The sequence below is a fragment of the Elaeis guineensis genome, chromosome 8, assembly GCF_000442705.2.
Source record: "Elaeis guineensis isolate ETL-2024a chromosome 8, EG11, whole genome shotgun sequence".
NCBI classification, from domain to species: Eukaryota; Viridiplantae; Streptophyta; class Magnoliopsida; order Arecales; family Arecaceae; genus Elaeis; species Elaeis guineensis.
This window is the reverse complement of record NC_026000.2, coordinates 2,551,930-2,571,920: the sequence shown is the minus strand read 5'-3', so window position 1 is coordinate 2,571,920 and position 19,991 is coordinate 2,551,930. Positions and strand designations below refer to the sequence as shown.

The window sequence follows — 19,991 nt, the reverse complement described above, 5'->3', positions numbered from 1 at the left end:
ATTGCGGAGGCTATGATGATTTCTGGATATATATTTGATGACTCAACTATTTCTAACGGCAACAATCTTGGATGACCTTCTTCTATAGGCAACCGATTATGCTAATTTTGATTTACCCATGGATTAATTATCACTTTATCAGATCTGAGCCTCGTCTTCTTTTCTAGATATGCATGGATCTTTCTTTTTCATTCTTTTCGATGGCTAGTTGGCTACAACGTGGTGCAGGTGATGGAGAAGGCGAAGACAATGCTCATCAGTGATACCGGATGAGAGCCCCATCCTCTCTTAGGTCCTCTTGAGAATCTACCAGTGGTTCAGATTGCTGCTGGCCGTTGCTATCTTGCAGCACTTGCTTTTCACTTGCTGGCCATTCTTTCACACTTATCTTTCTATTTGGTATGCTTGTAAAGAGCTGATATATTTCTTCTATGTTATTATATAAGAACTTTGATACTGAAATTCTTCAATCAGCAAGCATTTGAATGTTTGACATTGGTAAATTAATTTTTATTGGCAGTAAGTTGATTGCTCATTGTTATCAATTTTTTCCTCTCAAAAATGGACAAACAGTTAATGTAAGTCTCATTCTTATTGTAATTATTATTATTATTGTAATTATTCTCACTCTTGTTGGTGCAAGTCTCAAGGTAAACATTTTGCAGAAATCAATTGCCTAAATTTTTGTTCATTTAGTGTTTGTAAATATCAATTAATTGATGTATTAATAGTCCAGGTATGGAAGATTAATTAGCTTCCCTATTTCTATTAATTATCTGAATTTTGTGGTGTTTGTTTATCTGTGTGTGCATATAATTTTCTGTCTGTATCTATGTTAATTTTGATTGTCTCTATATCTAAACAGGTTAAACGGATTGGATCGGGTCGGATAAAAAGGTTAGCTGTTTATTACGTAGATTGAATGATAAACGGGTTAAACCGGTCGGATCGAGTCGGATGAACAGGTTAACTGTTTAATAAATAGGTTAAATGGGTCGGGTCGGATGATTTGTTTATTAATGGGTCAGGTTCAGGTTTGAAAATCTGACCTGTTTAATAAACAGGTCGGGTTCAGGTTTGATATTTTCTAACCCGATCCGTATCTGATTCGATCCGTATCCGATCCGATCCGACTCAATTGCCACCCCTACTTTGAGATCTATGCACGCAGATGAATGAAAAGGGTTTGGAGTGTTTTGCGGTGGGCTTATGTGGTGTCTTGAAAGAATGATTGGTCTTCTCTCACAAAGTCAATCATTGGATTGTGCTCCACATAGATCTCAAAACACTCTAGATCCTTTCAGTCATCTGTCTGTACGGATCTCAAAGCAAGCATCGCATGATCCAATCATGGATTTGCAGGAAGGAAGCTGAATCTCCTGCACTAAAGATACAACCCGAGACCCTGTCCTTTAACATACCAAACCTCGATGTTAATCCAGTTGTCTTTCGGTCTGGTGGATATAAAATATCAATCGTATAGCCTGATTTAAAACAATTGGTCATAATCGAGAAAACATATTGGCAAAGTTGAGTAGGAAAATGTTAACATGATTTTGGCCGGATTGGTGCGAACGATTGCAAGATATGATCGTACTTACAAGAAAGCTCCCAAACGAACCCATTCTAAACTATTATCTTGATTCTAAACTATTAGCCCATCAAGCTACTTTGATTGTAATGATAGCATTCCGCATGGGTATATGGTCACAACTCAAGCTAGGCTGCTCAAAGGTTTGATTGTAGTTAGATCCTTCAGAAGAAGCCGCCCAATTGCGGTCAAAACTCAAGGAGGGAATCTTTATGGAGGAAAATAGCAAGTGGTAAGGACTCAAGCATGCCAGCAAAAGTGATGCAGATTTGCAGGAGTTGAGGCGGGGAGCTCTAAATAAATCCATTGCTTGTGCACGTTTTGATTAACACTTTAAATGCCATATGTTTCAAAAACGATGCAGACGACACCGAGTAAAAGTCATAATGTATCATTAAAAATGGAAAATATCCTTTCCTGAATATAATCCATACGTACCTTCCGAGAAACTTTTGTAGGAAAAACTTCCGAGCTTTTGTAGGAAAACCAGGGCTTTTGTAACAAGCACTTCGCTTAAATATGTTATCCAGTAGCCTTTTTTTTTCCCCTTCAAAAATGTTGTCCAGCGGCTCTGAATGATGAGATAGACGGAGAGAATGGGCTGCCATTGCAGCTCCACCAACTGAACTTCATTTTTTTTTTTTTTTCCTTCTTCATTTATTTATTTTTTTAGATGTGGAATGACAGCATGTATATGCCACATAATTATTTTTAAGGTCAGATTCAATTTATGCCTGATCTTGAGCTATTGTCTTTTGCTTTCTCTGGGTTTTTGGCCGCTTACTTTAGCTGAACAAATTACATCATCTGACAAAATTTAGATGAGACTAAGTATCATAATTTTGCTAGCTGCCGTAAATTGCACTCAATCTGATTTGGGAAGCATCTGGATGACTGATACGTCTCTTGAATTTTTGGTTGCCCATTCCTTAATCCATTTACTAGAATTTGATGAAAACATGTTTACAATCTTGTCTGATGTATGCCAGGTTAGCAGCTGATGCTTGGGCATAGCAGCGTGTGCTCTACTGCTATTGCCAGGAAGCTTGCCACAGAAGCTTATTATTTTTTTCCAAAAATATACATTTCAATATAAATTTAGAAACACCGCTAAAAGAGTGAGAACACCTCCGACAACTTGAAGGAACAAATGAAATTTCAACTCTAATGGCAGACCATTTCTCTACAATGTCATGGATATTCTCTTGAGTTTCTTGCTTGTCTCCGCATTGCTTTGTCTAAGCATTATATCATGGTCATGCATTTTTTTCCCTTTTTTGTTAAATCGAATATATTGTATCGTTCATGATAATCAGAAAATAAAATATTTAAAAATTCAGGAAAATATTTGTTGTAGAGTTCCATAATGTAATTACCATGTATTGACTGTACAAACTACTATTCAATCAGCTATACTATTGACTTCTTTGTAGATATTTGTTGCTTCAAGAAAAAACAAAAGTATACGAATCACTGGCAATCTACAAATGTTGAATCTGAAAGCTACCTAATATCTATCAATAAGTCTATGAATCTGAAAGCTGCCTAATATCTATCAATAAGTCTATGTTAAAAAATGTTGCTTATTTTTTCCTTGATGTCCAACACCAGTTTCGTCTCATCTATTTGCCCCACATCTAATTCCCAATCTGAGAATCCTGGTCGAGCGGACAAGGCCATCGGGTCGGGCTTGATCAATCCAGCTCAAACCAGGCCACGGTTTAAGACCAAGACCAACATCTAATAAGCGCGTGGACATATTTATCCTTACCATGTGAAGAACGGTCGGAAATCCTTCGGGCCCCTTCTAACTTTGACCATTGACCAATCCATTTCCCATAGAACGTCATCATGGGCATCTTTATCCGATAGAGCGTCATCACAAGCATTTTTATCCCGTCAATCAGACCGCCAAAAATCTAAATCAAAACATCCAGCTCCATCTTAACTTGCCCTCAAAGCTATGGTACATCATCACCTCCTTGGCTTACGTGGCAAGATTTGACTCCGTACAATTTTCCTTTACTCCTCTCAGCCATCTAACACGGAAGACCTCTCCCCCACGTCTCTTTCCCTAGCGGTCAAAAAAAAAAAGCCGGGTAGCTTCTTATTTCTGCCAATCAGACCTTTCCACCTCTCTTATATATGCCACGGACCAACCCTCCAATTCCCCTCATATCATTCAAAGAACTCTTTCATACTTCTCCGTTGGCACTCACCATCACCAATCATGGCCGTTAAGAAATCACGATTCCTTGGTCGGCTAAGAAGGGCAATTCAGAAGGTGAAGTTCTTGTTATCCTTCAACACCAGTAGATGGTTCTTGTCTTCTCTCCTGGGTTCCCCTGCGGGGCCTCGCCGGCTTAGCTTGAAGGGCCAGCCGGGACTTCTGGACTGCGCCGAGGATTACTACGAAGTCGGCTCTTCTTTCGGTCTCTCGAGAACGACGAGCTCAGCCTCAGGGGTGTCGAGGACTACCAGCTCGGCTTCGGAGATCTCGAGGACTCTAAGTGATGCATCGACAGGCGATGATATTGATAAGAGGGCGGAGATCTTTATCGCTAATTTCTATCGGCACATCCAGATGGAGAGGCAAGTTTCGCTGGAGCTGCGGTACTGCAAAGAGAGAAGAAGCTTGGAGAGGACCAGGTCAGATTGATGAAAGTTAGAGGTCTGATTGAATGGAAAAGTGATAAGGGATTCCTTCCATTATTACTTCTCTCTCGCTCAATTTTTTTTTTAAAAAAAAATTCATTCTTTATTTTGGTTTTGGGTTTCTATGTTTTGGCGTGCATATTTCTTGTTTTGGACTCTTTTATTGGGAGGGTGGTGGTGGTGAGGGCATGAATTTTAATGGCTTTTGCCACATGCTTCCTTTGACATACTCTTTTTCTTGTGGTTTTCTTGGATTTCAGTTTGGTTGTATGTGGTATACCATTTGGTGAATGAAAAAGCTTCAATCTTTATGCATATTTCAGTATAATATGATATATAAACTTATGGAGTATTTATTTATTTTTCTATCTCATCTAAGCTACTTTTCATAAGATTTCATCCCTGTTTATGTCTAAATTTGAGAGAGAAAGGAATGAAATTAAGATTTGGGAAAGCTGGATGGATTAAGCTATCGGCCCATTCCAGCAATGGGTCGAGTTAGTCTAAGTTTTATTAGTACATTTAAAAGATAATCTAGAAAATAGAAATTCTGGTTTGCCCGAGATCTTTGGTCCAGATTCAGGCAAGTGTGGCATTTAGTAGGGAAAAAAATTTAAAAAAAAAAATTTAGTTGGAGCCTAAGACCTTCATGACTCTCCGAGGTCTGTGAGAAGCTTGTATAGCAAGGTCACCAATGGGGAATTATTCATAAGGTCCATAGCTTAGTTATCCTACTGATGTAAGTGGGACTCTAGCCTGAAGGCAATATTGTACCACGGCTCATCTCCTGTCCATTGCGACATCATCAGAGAATAGAGCGTATGGGATACTCGTATGGCGTAGCCACTCTATATCTACAGAAATATTATCATGCACTACGTGCACCATGCCAATCATCAAGCTGTATTTTTATGGGACAATCATCAAGAAGAGTGCATGATAAATGGGATCCATTGGAATACATCTGGATGATTAGGGTGGTGCACAATCACATGGTACAAGATATAATTTACCCCATATCCCGGCACCTCAACAATGTATTTAGATATTCTGGCGCATAAACAGCAAGCCTTATCCAACAATTTGCCATTGGAATTGTTGTGTGCACTTTGACCCGGGCTCCCATTGGAAGCCAAGTCCGAAAAGAATTAAAGTATGACCCTCCACTGATTATAAATTATGGATATTGTCAGACTAACTTTGGCATCTGGCTTGAGTCCGCATCAGGCATTCATTTATGAGAAATTCTTTGTGCACTATCCGTGACGTAGAAAATCTGATAAATTATGAATATTGTCAGACTAACTTTGCATCTGGCTTGAGTCCGCATCAGCATTCATTTATGAAAAATACTTTGTGCACTGTTGCGGTGTAGAAAATCTCATGTGAAATATATTATTTTATTCAATTGATCATATAATCGATATTTTATAACACGTATTTAATATTTATAAATCATTTTTTCGTTTAAAAATTTTGTATGACGAAAATATTTTTACTTTTTAAAAAAATTTAAACATCCTGTGACATAATATTGTCCAAATATCATAATATGATCTAAGATATCATAATATGAAAGAGATATTTTTGTCCAATATTTTTCAATGCGTATTTAATATCTGCAGATCAGTTTTTTCGTTTGAAAATTTTGAATACGAAAATACTCTATTCTTTGAAAAAAATTATGATATTTTATGCATATTATGATATCTTGCATTATATTATGATATTTTATAGATAAAAATTATAATTTCTGGACGTAGGATGTCAAAATATGACATCGAATGTCATAATTTTTTCAAAAATAAGAAATTTTCGTCGTATAAAATTTTTAAATGAAAAATTGATTTTAGATATTAAATGTATATTGAAAAATGATGAGTATATGAATCAATCGGACAAGATGATGTACTTCACATCAGATTTTCTATGTTACCTGGTGTACAAAAATTTTGGTTTATTTATCAATGGAGATAATGTGAGATTGTACCACACAGTTTTTACAGCTTACCGATAGTGATCTTGTTGGGCCAAACTGACGGGCAAACTCCAGGCTTGGCCCCTCTTAGATTGAGCTCATGGAATGTCTGCCTAGTGCATGCACCTGAGAGAAGGGTGCCAACTGGCAGATTAAACCCTTTTGGCTGTTAGCCTATGAAATTGTGAGCAAATGAGAATTCTATACTCACGGCAAATAGGAGCAGGCTCTTGAAGAAGGCGAACACTTCCATTAGGGAGGCCAGGGATGTCCTCTTTGGTTTCTGGCTTTTTCTTCATTGGGGCTTGTTTTGATTGCAGTGGAGGAGATTTTTGATACGAGGGTAAAGGGAGGAAAGTTGAGAGTTCGACTTTGTTTAGGGGAAGAAAGGATGGGTTTAGACTATGGGATAGGAAAAAAGCTAAACCCTTTTGTGTTGGCCGAATGTTCTGGTTTTGCTCTCTTTCTTCTTTTTCTTAGAATATTTCTCTGGTGGTGTAGAGAGAAGAAGGAAAAGGAAGACGAATGATCGACGTAGAGCAGAGGAAGACAGCGGAAGAGAACAAACATAACAGAGAAAGGGTACCCTCTTCGAGAGGTAAACCTCAGAAGGGCCTTCAAAGAAGAGATGGGTCTCTTCCTTCTTTTGAAGAGGAATTTAGAGGAGCCTCCCCTCTTCTCCTTTATCAAGAGATTTTGAATGATTTCAACGATCTGGAGAAAAAATCTCTTTCAAAAGCCTGGTGATTTAGCAGGCCATACCTGTCAGCAGGAAGTAAAAAAAAAAGTGAAAAATCTCTTTTGCAGAAAAAGAGGGCTCTGAGGTTGGAGCTTTGTAGAGATGGATGAATATAAGCATGCTGAGGAGGTGCAGTACTGTGGCCGAGGTCCTTCTCAATCTCGTTGTCCTTTGAAATATTCGATGAGCTGCAAGCAAGATAGCGTCTATTTCCCTCATTTGTCCGTGTCGCTGGCAACAGCCCCCGTTTTATATTTTACTACATGCCAGGCCACCTTTCGATGTTTTTCTGGGAGAAAAACTATTTGACCCCCATGGACTGGCAGGTGATTCATACGAAGGAATTGTTTCAACCATGTCATCTGATTCAAGAGGAAAGTGTTTAGTTTGCCATCGAAATCGAAATCAAAATTAAATTAAAATAAAAATTTAAATTTATAAAGAAGAGTAGAGATTGAGTTCTATATATATTGAATCATTTTCGTTCCACTTCAGAATCGAAATTGAAGTGAAATTCCTCCCAACAAAACAGTTGGAACAAGAATAGTCCATTTCGATTTCGATTTCATACCTCATTTTTCTCAACCAAACACTCTCTTAGGTTGTTTTATCATGCAAATAAGCTACAATAATTATTCAAGTCTTGAAAATTTTATTTTTTATTTTTTATTTTTATTTTTTATTTTGATTTTTATTTTGATTTTTTTTTATTTGGCTGGGGTGAGGGTGGGTGGGTTCCAACTTTCAACTATTTAGTTTGACTCCTATATATTTAATGATATGGTTAGTATTTTTGCACCATAGAATGACTGACCTTCTTTCTTAATATGAACCATTGGATCGCATTCCCTTTAGATCTCAAAAATCTTTGAACACCATTCATCCATCTGCACAGATCTGAAAGTTGCCATTGCATGATCCAACGGTGGACTTGTGCAAAAGAAAGTCAATCCTTCTTTCATGCAAAGATACAACTCCTGTTCCCTGTCTTCCCTGCATTCTTACTCCATAGCCCTTCAGAATGCTGTCTTCCTCTCTATCACTAGTATCTCTTGGGCTTTTGGGTTCTTTCCCCTTGGGGGCATCACCTCATCGGAAGTAGAGAGGTTTTGTGCTGTCCACTAAACAACGTCCCAACAGTTAAGCCCAGAAAAGTTCTGAAATTAAGGAAAAGAATGTGCGCGCTCCGCAAACAAAAGGCTTAGAGATAAGCATAACAAAAGTTGAAACCATTGAAACAACCTCCATCCATTAATTTCAGTTCTAGCCTGCCTTCATACAAAAAGCTTAGGGGGTGAACAATGGAAGGAATAGGAAAAGGATGATGACCCAGTGATCTAACCGTATTGATGATTCTATAAAATCCCTAGCGATCAATTGGATCCTGAAGTATTGTCTAAGCAAAACCATGGTTCACTGGGCCTATTATAATATTTTAGGAAGCAATACTTCAGTGTTTAATTGCTTCCTAAAATATTATAATAGGCCCAGTGAACCATGGTTTTGCTTAGACAATACTTCAGTGTTTCTTTTTAAAAAGAATCTATAAAGAGTGAAAAGGTCTGTAAGCTGAAGGCCACAAAGGTTAAAAGGCTCCAAAACATCACATATGGGCCTCAAGTTTTTGGGAGAGAAGGCATATACTCCCTCGGACGCGTAACAACAGAAATACGTACACAATCTAACTAGTCTTTAACTAATTTCAAAGCAACAAACTAGAATGTACAGTTACAATCTCAACCTACCGTTCAAAATACCTGCAAATGGTAGTTCTTTCCAAGCCTTCAAATGGCTTTTCTTTGCTGCAGTTTATTGTTATATCTGGAAGCATCCTCTATTATAAAATTCACAAAACAGATACCGACGGCTTGACAATTTTAAGCCCAAGAGGTCATCATGTTCTCTAATCTGACAAAAAATGAACGAATATGATCAAAAAGAAAGAAGTGACACGGCAGTGACCATCTATATCTGTATGTGACTATATTTTGATCAAAGAGAGGACACCAAAGAGCATAAATTGTGAGGCTCCCAGAAGCGATCAGCAACTTGTTGCCTCAATCAACAGCAATGATCAGACAGCCAATAGAGATATACATGAGGAAAACCGGGTACAGGGCCAACGCTTTCCGTCGTGATGACACAGCTGTGCTCATGAAAGGGTACGCAGCCCAGGAACTCCATGAAAATGTTACCAACACAACCATCATCTTGATGATGACATTGCTTCCCAGCAAGCAGATTAGAGCTCCAATGTCCAGAGGAAACAGGCAATATCCCAGAAGACTGAGACTCTGAAAGAAGATGATGTGCCCACCCTGTCAAAAACAGTAGTGAGGTAATTTAGATGTCTGCTGATAAACAAATTGTAGTCATAAAAGAAAAGATGCTTACCAGCAGCAAAACATTCAACGTCAGAATTATGGCACCCGCTGCAAGTACTGCAAATGCAACAGCAAACACCTCCGACTAGAATTATCAAAGAAAATAATCAAAGATGTAAGCAAATGCAATATATATCACATAGAACTTGACATACAGTAAGTGAATTTAGATTGAGAAGAAACTCCTGATTTTGGCAGCATAAAAGGGAAATTGTATAGCCTTTAACCATCATTCCATATAAGAAAGCATACATATCTAGAAGTTCTACCTCTTGTCTGGATAATTACATTGCAGCCAACAAAGTGGTCCCTGCAAGATGGCTGCAAAAACTATGATATAAAACGTTAATGATAAAAAAGCAACCTTGTCAACTTCATTTTCTTGATAAAGAAATGGGCAGCTACTCTTAGTTGAAAAATTACTGTGAATTCTCTTAAACTCTGCTCCTCGTGGATATAGCATAACTTGTGTAACCCCTACCTGCACAAAGCTAAAGATGTGTACTTCCCCTAACCAACATTTCACTTGCAGCTCCACTACCAATACAATATCTTTAACCTTGTTACCTGCCAACACATCACTCTGTACTCCAAACTACCAACCTCATCACATTCAAACCTTTGCCCAGAATTTTCTTCTTAAAGGGAAACAGATAGAAAATGGATAACGAGATGATGATCAGTGGTGGCAATCAAGAAAAGAGTCAGGCCCAAGAGCAAAAGGGAACACCAGCAGAGGTGTGCACCATGCAGACAGAAGGGAAAGTAAAGAAACAGAAGGTACAAGATGATATCTGAGCATGAAAATGACCATGAGACCAAAACTTGAGACATAAGGGACTGATGCAGTTAAAATTGATATACAGATTGAACAAATGGAAAGTTGGTAAATTGTCACTTGAAATCCTACCAAAATGGCATTGTCCTTGCAAATGCTTTTATCGCAATGGCAACCACTATTTACTGTTTTTCATCTAACCCTTTTCAAAAACAAGCAATTATGCGGCTCCTGTACGTCAACTTTCTAATAATTTTCTAACCAGAAACACAAGTTTACCATCAATGTAAATTGCATAACAAAAGCAGCTCATAAAACAATAGCTTCAACTTTAAGACTATTAGATATGACTTCAACAATTTCATACAGAGAAACAAATTGATAAAAATTAGAAGAAATGCACAATTGAACACCTGAAGAATATTCTTCTGAAGCACTAGAAGAAACAATGAAACAGGTAGCAAAAAAAGAAGAACTGTTTTAAGTGTGCTGATGCATGTCATACGGGATTGCAGTCAAAGTATCAAGCAAAATTAAAAATATGAACCATTGCTCAATAAAATGGCTATTTGTTTAATACTGATAGCACCAACTAAAACCAGCAAATATACAAAAATAATTAGCATTGAGCATGTTTTGGTGCACAATATTGTTGTCTTCTCTTTTGATATTGATATACTAAAAGGATTATATATGTACGCCCTTTTCCTTAGAAGTACACCCTTTGTGACTAGTTAAATGATCCTTGTGAAGAAAAAAGTAGACAGTGTACCCTGCAGGAGTGTCTACATAAGCTTCTACTGACATTCATTAAAGTAGAGCAGACAAATTTGCATGAATGACACTAGACAGAACATCAAAAGGGAGCTAAAGATAATTAGCCTTCCAAAGATATTAATATTTGTGACAGTTTCAGGCTAATAGATGCATTACACACAATTAAGCAATTAACACAGCCAATTGTTGCAATAGATTTTTCATGAGAAGATAGGCACAGACCAACAAACAATTATCCAAACTGAAACAGGAACCATAATGTCAAACCTCATCACGACAAACACAAGTCATGTGCCACAACAATCACCTACATGACAGATTTCCCAATGACATGTAACCACCATTAATTAAGAACCACTCAGGCAACATCACATACACCTGAATGAATTACTTCATTCTTAGTGCATTACAGATTGTGAATGAAGAGCAGAACCCTTGGAAAAAGGTTAATTAGAGGAGATAATGACATATAAGATAATTGGTCATGGTGACAAGGTGCCCGTGGCTGTGAATTAAAGTGATAGCTGTAGTACATCCCAACAACAGACAAATTCAAACATTGTTTGGATCATGAGCATCTTGGAACCATCCTCCCAAGACTTTTAATTCCCCGCTTTCCTGATAAGCTTGATCTAAGCCCATGCAGCAAATTCAGTTCTATCATTGACATGTGTTGGACCATGGAGAACTCCACTCTGCCTACGTGATTCAGACTAAAGACTCCAATATAATTGGGGCTCGCAAAATCAAGATAAGTTGATTAACATAGTTTAAATGTTCATAACTTTTTAACATACCTTATCATAAAGGTATCAGTTCCTAATATCCAGTATCCATGAAACCAAGGGGCAATAAGAAGAATGCATTGTTGCCTTCTGTCTGACGATTACCAACTTTCTAGAGTTTCACAAAAAGCACAATAATTCCAACTGACAAAATGCACAAGCATAGAACACTCCAACCCTGAACTCAAGATGATTCTATAGAATTTTTGAATCTTCCAATACCTTTTGTGCTGTCAAGAACTTGGCTAACACCAGCAGGGGGCCCAACTCTCTTTCCTTAAGAATAAACCCCATGATGTGGTTATCTCTCAAGTTCACCTTGATGAAGCCCTTAGTAAAATCAAGGGTTCAGAATTAATAAAACCAGTAAAAACATGAAATTCTGCTATAGTGGCAAAACTCTACCCTTGGACATGGGTCCAAGTTCTGAAAGTGAGTCCTCAAGATATACAACCTAATAATTAAGGATAAGGACAATGAGAAAGGTAAAAAAAATAAGATATTCCACAACCCAAAAAAATTAAATTACAAGCCAGCCCCGAAAAGCAGGAAGTAATTACAAAAGACTCCCTGAAGCAAAGTACTATCCTCACACCAAAAGACCCCTCTGCAAGGTTGTAAAAGCACTTTAGCCAAATATGCCATTTGAGATGGCCAGCTCATTTCAGCGAAAGGCATGAACCTATCAACTTGTTATTCTCATTTCCATTAATTGTCAGCACATAAAAGAACTAAGATCACACAAAAAAGGGCAGCATGCATCTTCTTTTGACCCTTGGCCTATTGCCCAAGATTATCAATCACTTAACCAATTGATTCTATTGATATGGCCAATTCATTTCAAAAACAAGCATCTTGATGAGGAGGAGCTAACTTATCCAAAGACAAATCTTTTAAGAACTAAAACTAGGAAGGGCCAATAGATATGACTACTGAAATGAAATTCGCCTTTCTAGATATGACTACTAAAAGTAACAACCAACTTTTCACCTTTCTAGAGGAATGAGAAGACACTTAAGAAATTTCAAGACCCAACCCCAAACTTTCCTTGTGAAAAAGTCACAAAGATGTTTTACATGGAAGTTTTTGTCCTCATAAATGTAAATTTCACAAAGCTTAATTTGTTCTCTTCTTAATAGAAGTCTTCCCACATTAGGATAGTTTTGATGATTGCTCCAAACATATGTAGGCAAGCTAGACCAAAAGTTGGGTTAAGTATGATCTCTGTCATTCTAAGCATCAGATGAGAAAAGTAAAAAATTATAGTCCAAAATTTTGGGTTTGGTGGGTCATCTCTCTCTCTCTCTCTCTCTCTTCTATCTATCTATCTATCTATCTATCTATCTTTTTGCTTTTTTTGTAACGAAGATCAGATTGGGACACCTTCTAAGTTTTACATGATGAACAACATTACTTAATTTCTCTTCATCTAACTCTTCAAGTTCCTCTCTGAAAACCATCAATTATAGTAATATTCAAACCTTCCATCTAAACCTTTAGGGTACCACCTATAATAATTTATTATATTCTATAAATATCGCTTTCCCCTGTATTGTACAAAATTAATCCTTCTCCTCCCATTCACCACTTCATATTAGAAGTTAGCATACTGATCTCTGCCCCTTAACCAAAGCATTCTTATATAAAATGTCCAAGTCAATTCTTCACTTTTCCTGCTCCTATTTGTAACACAATATCTCTTTTAATCACAATCAGATTTCCATCTCCTCTCTCCATTAGAGACACATATCTCTTCTAGCATTTGATTGCTTGAATATTAATCAAGCTCTCAAATGCCTCTTTCCTCCAAATTCCTGGACTTCCTTTTCCAACTTTAAAATCCTGTACCATTAAACTTCAATGAATTCGCTCTCATTCTTCCAACTACACCCTTAATCCAACTCTAACCCAGAACAAACGAACCACATGCATTCAAACAAGAAGAGTTGGACGGACTCAATTGTCTACCAAGAAATTAAAAAGAAGAAAGAAAAAAAATGATCCAATATAGGCCAAGCAAGTCAATGGTCAAGGGTAACCATCAAACAAACCATTCCATTTTCATTATTCCTCTGTTTCTTTACTTCCTACATTGAGAAATAGAACTTTTAACCAACCGTTCCGGACACTATCCATTCTAAAAATTCAAAAGTATCAGAAACTAAAATTCAAATCGAAGAGTCGCCAGTTTTGCACATAAACCTTCGTCTGACAGTTTCAATACCCTAATATCATTATTCTTTTACCAATTACACGTTGTCCCTCAACCATTATTCCATACATACATACATACACACATAACCTATTGTTGTGGGTATATTTTAATGAAGATCCTTGCGTTCTTCCAAGATCTAAACAACAAATATGCAATAGATGGAAACAATCGAGAAAGAAAACATATAATAATCTGCATTTCTCTGTACCTTTTTCACCGAGGCCGACCAAGAAAGAACGAGCCCAAGAAAGACGATGAAGAAGAAGGGGCCCCACAGGTCCCAATCCCTGAGCGCCTTCCCCGGATCCTCCCGGTTAGGGTTCGGGAACACCACCAGCCTCAGGTTGGTCGCTATCCGAGTGAGATCCCTCTTGACGGTGTCCCAGATGGGCTCCGTCAGCGTGTTGGTGGGCGGACCAAGTCCATCGGTGGCGATTCCCTGGGGGGAGGGTCCGGCAGAAAATGACGGGACAGCGAAATGTGGCAGGGGCTTCTTGTTTGAAGAGGGCAGCGGGTGGAGGGCGGAGGGGACGAAGGGGGAGGAGGAGACGGGGATGGAGGCGCGGGGAGAGCTGGGTGGCCGCGCGGGAAGGATGGTAGCGGGGCCAAACCGGACGCTGTCGTTGATGAGGTTCTCGATCTCGTCGATGTCCGACTGGGAGGACTGGTGGAGGGGGGCGGCACCGCCGTAGGACATTTCGGCGTCGGTGGAGGAGGAGGCCGATAAGGACGGTTCCGAGGGAATTCGAGGGGCCAAGAACCCTAGAAGATTTGAGGTAGCGAGAAGAGGCGTCTCCGAAAGATCGCCATGGACGGTCGCATTCTCTTTCTTCCGCGTCGAAACCCAATAGTCAGAGAGCGTTATATACGATAATAGAGTTGATAAATAGACCCGCCTAATTTAAGAAGCACACGCCCCTCTGGTTTCTGTCATCTAGAGATTTGCATTTTGCTTAGAGGATGGGGAAGGTCAAAGTACACTAGTGTCGGCACACGAGTTACCGAATGTACTGAAGAGAATGAATTGGGGACTTAAATGTATAAATATACATAGTTATTTCTAATCTAACAGATGTGGATTTTTTTTTTTTTTTTTTTGCTCATGCTAATTTGAGTCTAATCCTGGAACAAATAATTACGGGTGCTTATTTTTTTATGTTAAAGTTTTAGTTTCAGATTAATTTTCATTTAATTCATTTGATCGTCCCACCTTATTTAATCTTTTTATAAACGGTCTGTTTACTAAAAATATTAACTCATTTCTCATATCAATCCAACTTATCCCATGTGTAACCTGCTCCTCTCTCTAAAATAGTTATAGATTTACCTTTTGCCCAATCACATATTGTATTGAATATAATAATGATTCGCTATATATTAAAATTTATAATTTTTTATATGTATATCTTTCTAAATATTCAAATTTACGTGAATATCCTTTCAAAATTGATATTTATATATATATCCTCATAAAATACTTATTTTTTTTATTTTTTTATATATGTACCCACATCATTTAACGTCGTTAAAAAATTAATAGTTTAAAATTTAAATGAATAAAATATCATTATAGGTAGATGTGCAAAAAAAAATTTATAAGGATATATATACAAATTAAAATTTCATAAGGGCATTCATGCAAATTTGAATGTTTAGAAGGATACACGTAAAAAATTTTAATTTAATTTTTATCTATTTTATTTATATAGATTCAAGCTTACTCTATAATGTAGTAACATATTACATAATATATCAATACGATGATGATATTATATAATATTTATATATTAAAATTTTATATTATATTTTATTTTTATGCAAGATGGGATGATTATGTCCATCTTATAACAATATGATATACCTTATGTACTTTATAAAGATATTTTTAATTAAAATTTTTAAAATAAAATATAATAAGATTATAAATTTTTATTGTTACATAATATCCAAATCCACAACTATATACATTTTATGCAAATGTACAAGCTATTCATTTAATATCAGATTTAGGTACTTTTCTTAGAAGCATATTATTATACATTAGAAGAAATATGGATGGTTACGATATGTTTATTTTTTAGATAAAATAATTTTGATCTATCATTTGATAAAAAGATTATTTTATCTATGTAAATTAATAAATTAAGTAAATTTATTATTTTAGTTATATATATTAATTTTTTTTATTAGAATAAGAAAAGAATTAACAAATCAAGAGAGGTGTATTTATGTTAATAGATTTTTTACGTGTATACCATTCCAAATATTCAAATTTATGTCAATACCCCCATAAAATTACTATTTACATATATATCCTTATAAATTTTTTTTTTGCACATCTATCTATAAGGATATTTTAGTCATTTTAATTTTAAATCATTAATTTTTAATGGTGTTAGATGATATGGGTATATATGCAAAAAAAGATATTTTATGTAAGTAGACATGTAGATATCAATTTTGAAAGGATATTTATGTAAATTTGAATATTTGGAAGGATATATATGTAAAAAATTCTAAAATTTATTTATATTTGATAGCCAATTTGTTGTTGTTGTTGTTGTTGTTTGATTCTTTAGGCCATGGCTTTTTAAAGTCACAAATGATTGGTCACCATGTCCCATTGCTTCAAAACCTATTTATGATTGGACATTTTGTTTAAAATGGTTTAAAGTGATGTAATACCTAGAAAAATTCTTTGAGGTGCTTGTTACGTGCACAAGGAAAGCTCATGATGCCTACAAATGTTGATTTACCAATTTATTTATCAACTAACCTCAAGTGGCCCATATTTGATCACCCAACCATTGGCTGACACATAGTACCAAAGGATACCTATTTTCATTGGACTCAATTTTCTCAGTTAATATAAATAAGAAAAAGCTAAGAGATAGCTCTTTACTTGACTCCACTCCAGACTCTAGAGTTCAATCCCATCGAGACAAAAAATCTTTACCAATAAAAGAACACTTAAGACATCAGGTATAGATAACATACATATAATACTCTACTATCTTATTATGAATCTCCTCTTTTTTTTTTGTTGTTTCCTAAAGTCATTTCCACTAACTTAAGTATTGGAGGGCTTTCGATTGGATCAGCTTGGGCAACTTTCAAGCTGTTCATCATAGATTTGATGTTTTTCTTTTCTTGCAAGTCCAACAACATCTCACTTTTCTGATCGAGTTTTGGCGGTAATACAGTCCTATCATATATGGCAACAAATTGTAAGTTACACCAATTTCCTTATGCCACGTGATAACAGCATCATTTGTAGGGTTATAACACTATAGCATTTCTCCACCAACTATCATCAAGTTTTTGATTCAACAGTTCTAGTTTAAGAGACATCACACGTCCTACCAAGTGATTAAAAAAGATTGGGTCATTCAATTACCATGATTGGTTAATAATTTCATTGGGATAGAGAACATGGAAGATGAAAACCAGGAGGGCGAGAGGGAGGATTAAGATAGCTATGGTGGAAAGAGTTGGTTTGGAAAGGGAAGGCTTCACGGCTGCTGGTGGTGGGAGCTTAGAGGGTTTACAAAGTGCGAGTAGGTTGGTTGTTGATTGGAAATGTTTAAGACACCCACTGAGCTGACTTAAAGTACTCAGTACTTGATGTCATCTTTTTAAGAAAATAACTAGTTATTGGAAGGAACGACTGCGTTGCGAACTGAATTTTAGGCAAGCGCATGTGGGGGACCCGACATGATTTCCTATCTCCTAAATCTTCGAGTACTACGTACTTAAACACCAAATCATTAGAAAGGCAACATGGAAAGTTGCAGAATTTAGGGCGGAGATAAGGCGAGAAACGGGGAATGTTAGGCTGGATCTAAGCTATGACAAATTGACATTTCCGCGTCCGAAGTTTGCTTTGGCGTGAAGGATGATAGGTTTCTTTTGTTATAGTTCAATCGCCGACCACCAAATCCAAGATTGGAAAGGTTTATATTTCGTGAATCTGGTTCCAAATTTTCTGAGCTCAACAAAGAATATTTATATGGATTGCCGCCGAACTTGACTCAAGCTCCACTTCAGCTGTTTGAGCTTGGCTTATATAAGCTTTGGAGTGTGCTTCATCATGCTAAGTCAAACCTTTCTATTGTTTTTACAACTGGCTCATTTTCAAGCATGGCTTGCTTGCATGTCAACCTTCAAAAAGCATTTGAGCTTGGCTCATTTTTTTTAACCAAGTTGAGTTAGGTTGATCCACAATTCCTATTTAGTCTTTCTAGTTCAACCATGGAAAAGGTAACTTACGTATAAGTAATTGACGAGTAAAACAGGGACGAACCCACTCAAGTTCCATTTTTTGCATATGCTGTCTAATTGCATCAGCAAGTACTAGGATGGATGTGACGATCTGATTAGCATTGATTGGTTTATCTGGAAAACCTTGCTATGCATTTTTTGCACCGGAAAGAGTAGTATAGTTTTGAATATCTGCCATATCATCCAAATACGAACATGGGAGGGGAGGCTATTAAATAAAATATAATATACCATATGCAAAATATATCATGTATGGCATGCAACACCTATCTTGTTTGATAACCATTCATCTACCTGATCAAATAGCATGGAAGTTATCCGAAGCTAATTTGCTCTCTGCGATGCAAATCACACGCTATAGAGGATCCGAATTTTGATAAAGATCGAACTGATCGAAAAGATGTGAGAAGAGAGATTTGTAATTGAAAATTTTCAAATGAGCCAAGTTTTGAGAAAGAAGTAGACAAATGGAACGAAGAGGATTCATGGCTTCCAAATTTTTATGATTGAAGATGGCAATCATCTTTTCTCTAATTTGATGCACATATGCATATCATTGTTACATTTTTTATTAGAAGAGATTTATGATCGGGTGATAAATAATGAGTGCAATAGCAACCAAACAGTGATGGTGCTAGATGTATGCATCATACCTATATCTCCTATATCATACTCCATCATGCAGTACACAAGCATATATATATATATATATATGTACCTCGGGTGCTCGTCTTGTGCGTGAGCTTGCTTGCGCTTACCATCGTCAATTTGCTGAATCCATTCTTTTTTTTTAATAAAATAGATAAATTAAATCAAATGAGTATAAGTAGATACGTGAGAATCATCAAACAAAATATTTAATAATGAAATAAAAAGATATTTCCTAGAATTTCATAATGTTGATTCCATATGATTGGCCATATAAAACATCATCTAATCAGCTATACTATTGATTTTCACACACACACATGTATATATATATATATTGTTGGATGGATGTCTGGCCAGGACACCACCTCCCAATATCCTTTCAGTACCACGCAATGCAGCAGGAAGAAAAGAAGAAACAAAACAAAAGGAAAAACAATCAAAATACGTGGATCAGCCACAAAAGGGCTCGCCTTCACGGGGCATGCAAACTTCACTATGAAAAGAAAATTTTACAAGAGGAGACCTCACCCTCAACCCTTGTACACCCAATTCTCTCACACATAAAGTTCCCCTCACAAAAGCTCTCTCTCTCTTGGAGACCCCCCTGAACCCCTGAAGAGCCTGGCGACCGCTGTCCAGGAGCCTCCTGCTCCTTCTCTCTCAGCACCCTAGCCTCTCTCTCTCCTCTGGTTCGTACGGCAGCGAGAAAACCCGAGCCCCACACCCTCTCTGTTACCTGATAGGGCCTTTTTAAGGCTTAAACCTAGTTTAAAACTTGATTAGAGAGGGATTAGGAGTCCTAAACAAAGCCAAAAAACCTCCTGGACCGTCGGATCAAGACTGGGAGCCTCCTCGGCCCTTAGATCGCGCTCCGATCCACGGAATAGTGCCGTGGACCGCGAGAAACGCGTGGGAAACGCTCACGCGGTCCACAGACCGCGCCGTGGACCACCCGGTCCACGGTGGACCGGGGCAAGGGGCCAGCTGGCCTGGGTCGCGCGTCCCGCGTGGGCCTGGTCCTGGGTCGCGCGTCCAGCGCGAGCCTGGGTCCCGCGTCCCGCGCGGGCCTGGGACGCGCATCCCGCGCGGGCCTGGGTCCCGCATCCCGCGCGGGCCTGGGACGCGCGTCCCGCGCGCCGCCGCCTGCGGCCGCGCCG

At 37.5% G+C, this 19,991-nt stretch overlaps 2 protein-coding genes across 2 annotated transcripts; one reads left to right on the top strand and one right to left on the bottom strand.

Annotated features, from left to right (window-relative positions):
• Positions 1 to 3,821: 3,821 nt before the first annotated feature.
• Positions 3,822 to 4,250, top strand: LOC105050788 (uncharacterized). Its single transcript, XM_073261952.1, has one exon. The coding sequence runs from the start codon at positions 3,822 to 3,824 to the stop codon at positions 4,248 to 4,250; it is 429 nt and encodes a 142-aa protein (XP_073118053.1).
• Positions 4,251 to 8,710: 4,460 nt separating this feature from the next.
• LOC105050789 (protein YIP4b) lies at positions 8,711 to 14,749 on the bottom strand. Its single transcript, XM_010930942.4, has 3 exons — positions 14,111 to 14,749; positions 9,358 to 9,432; positions 8,711 to 9,281 (listed from the first exon to the last, which is right to left on the bottom strand). The coding sequence occupies exons 1-3, from the start codon at positions 14,597 to 14,599 to the stop codon at positions 9,021 to 9,023; spliced, it is 825 nt and encodes a 274-aa protein (XP_010929244.1). The 5' UTR covers positions 14,600 to 14,749; the 3' UTR covers positions 8,711 to 9,020.
• Positions 14,750 to 19,991: the final 5,242 nt, after the last annotated feature.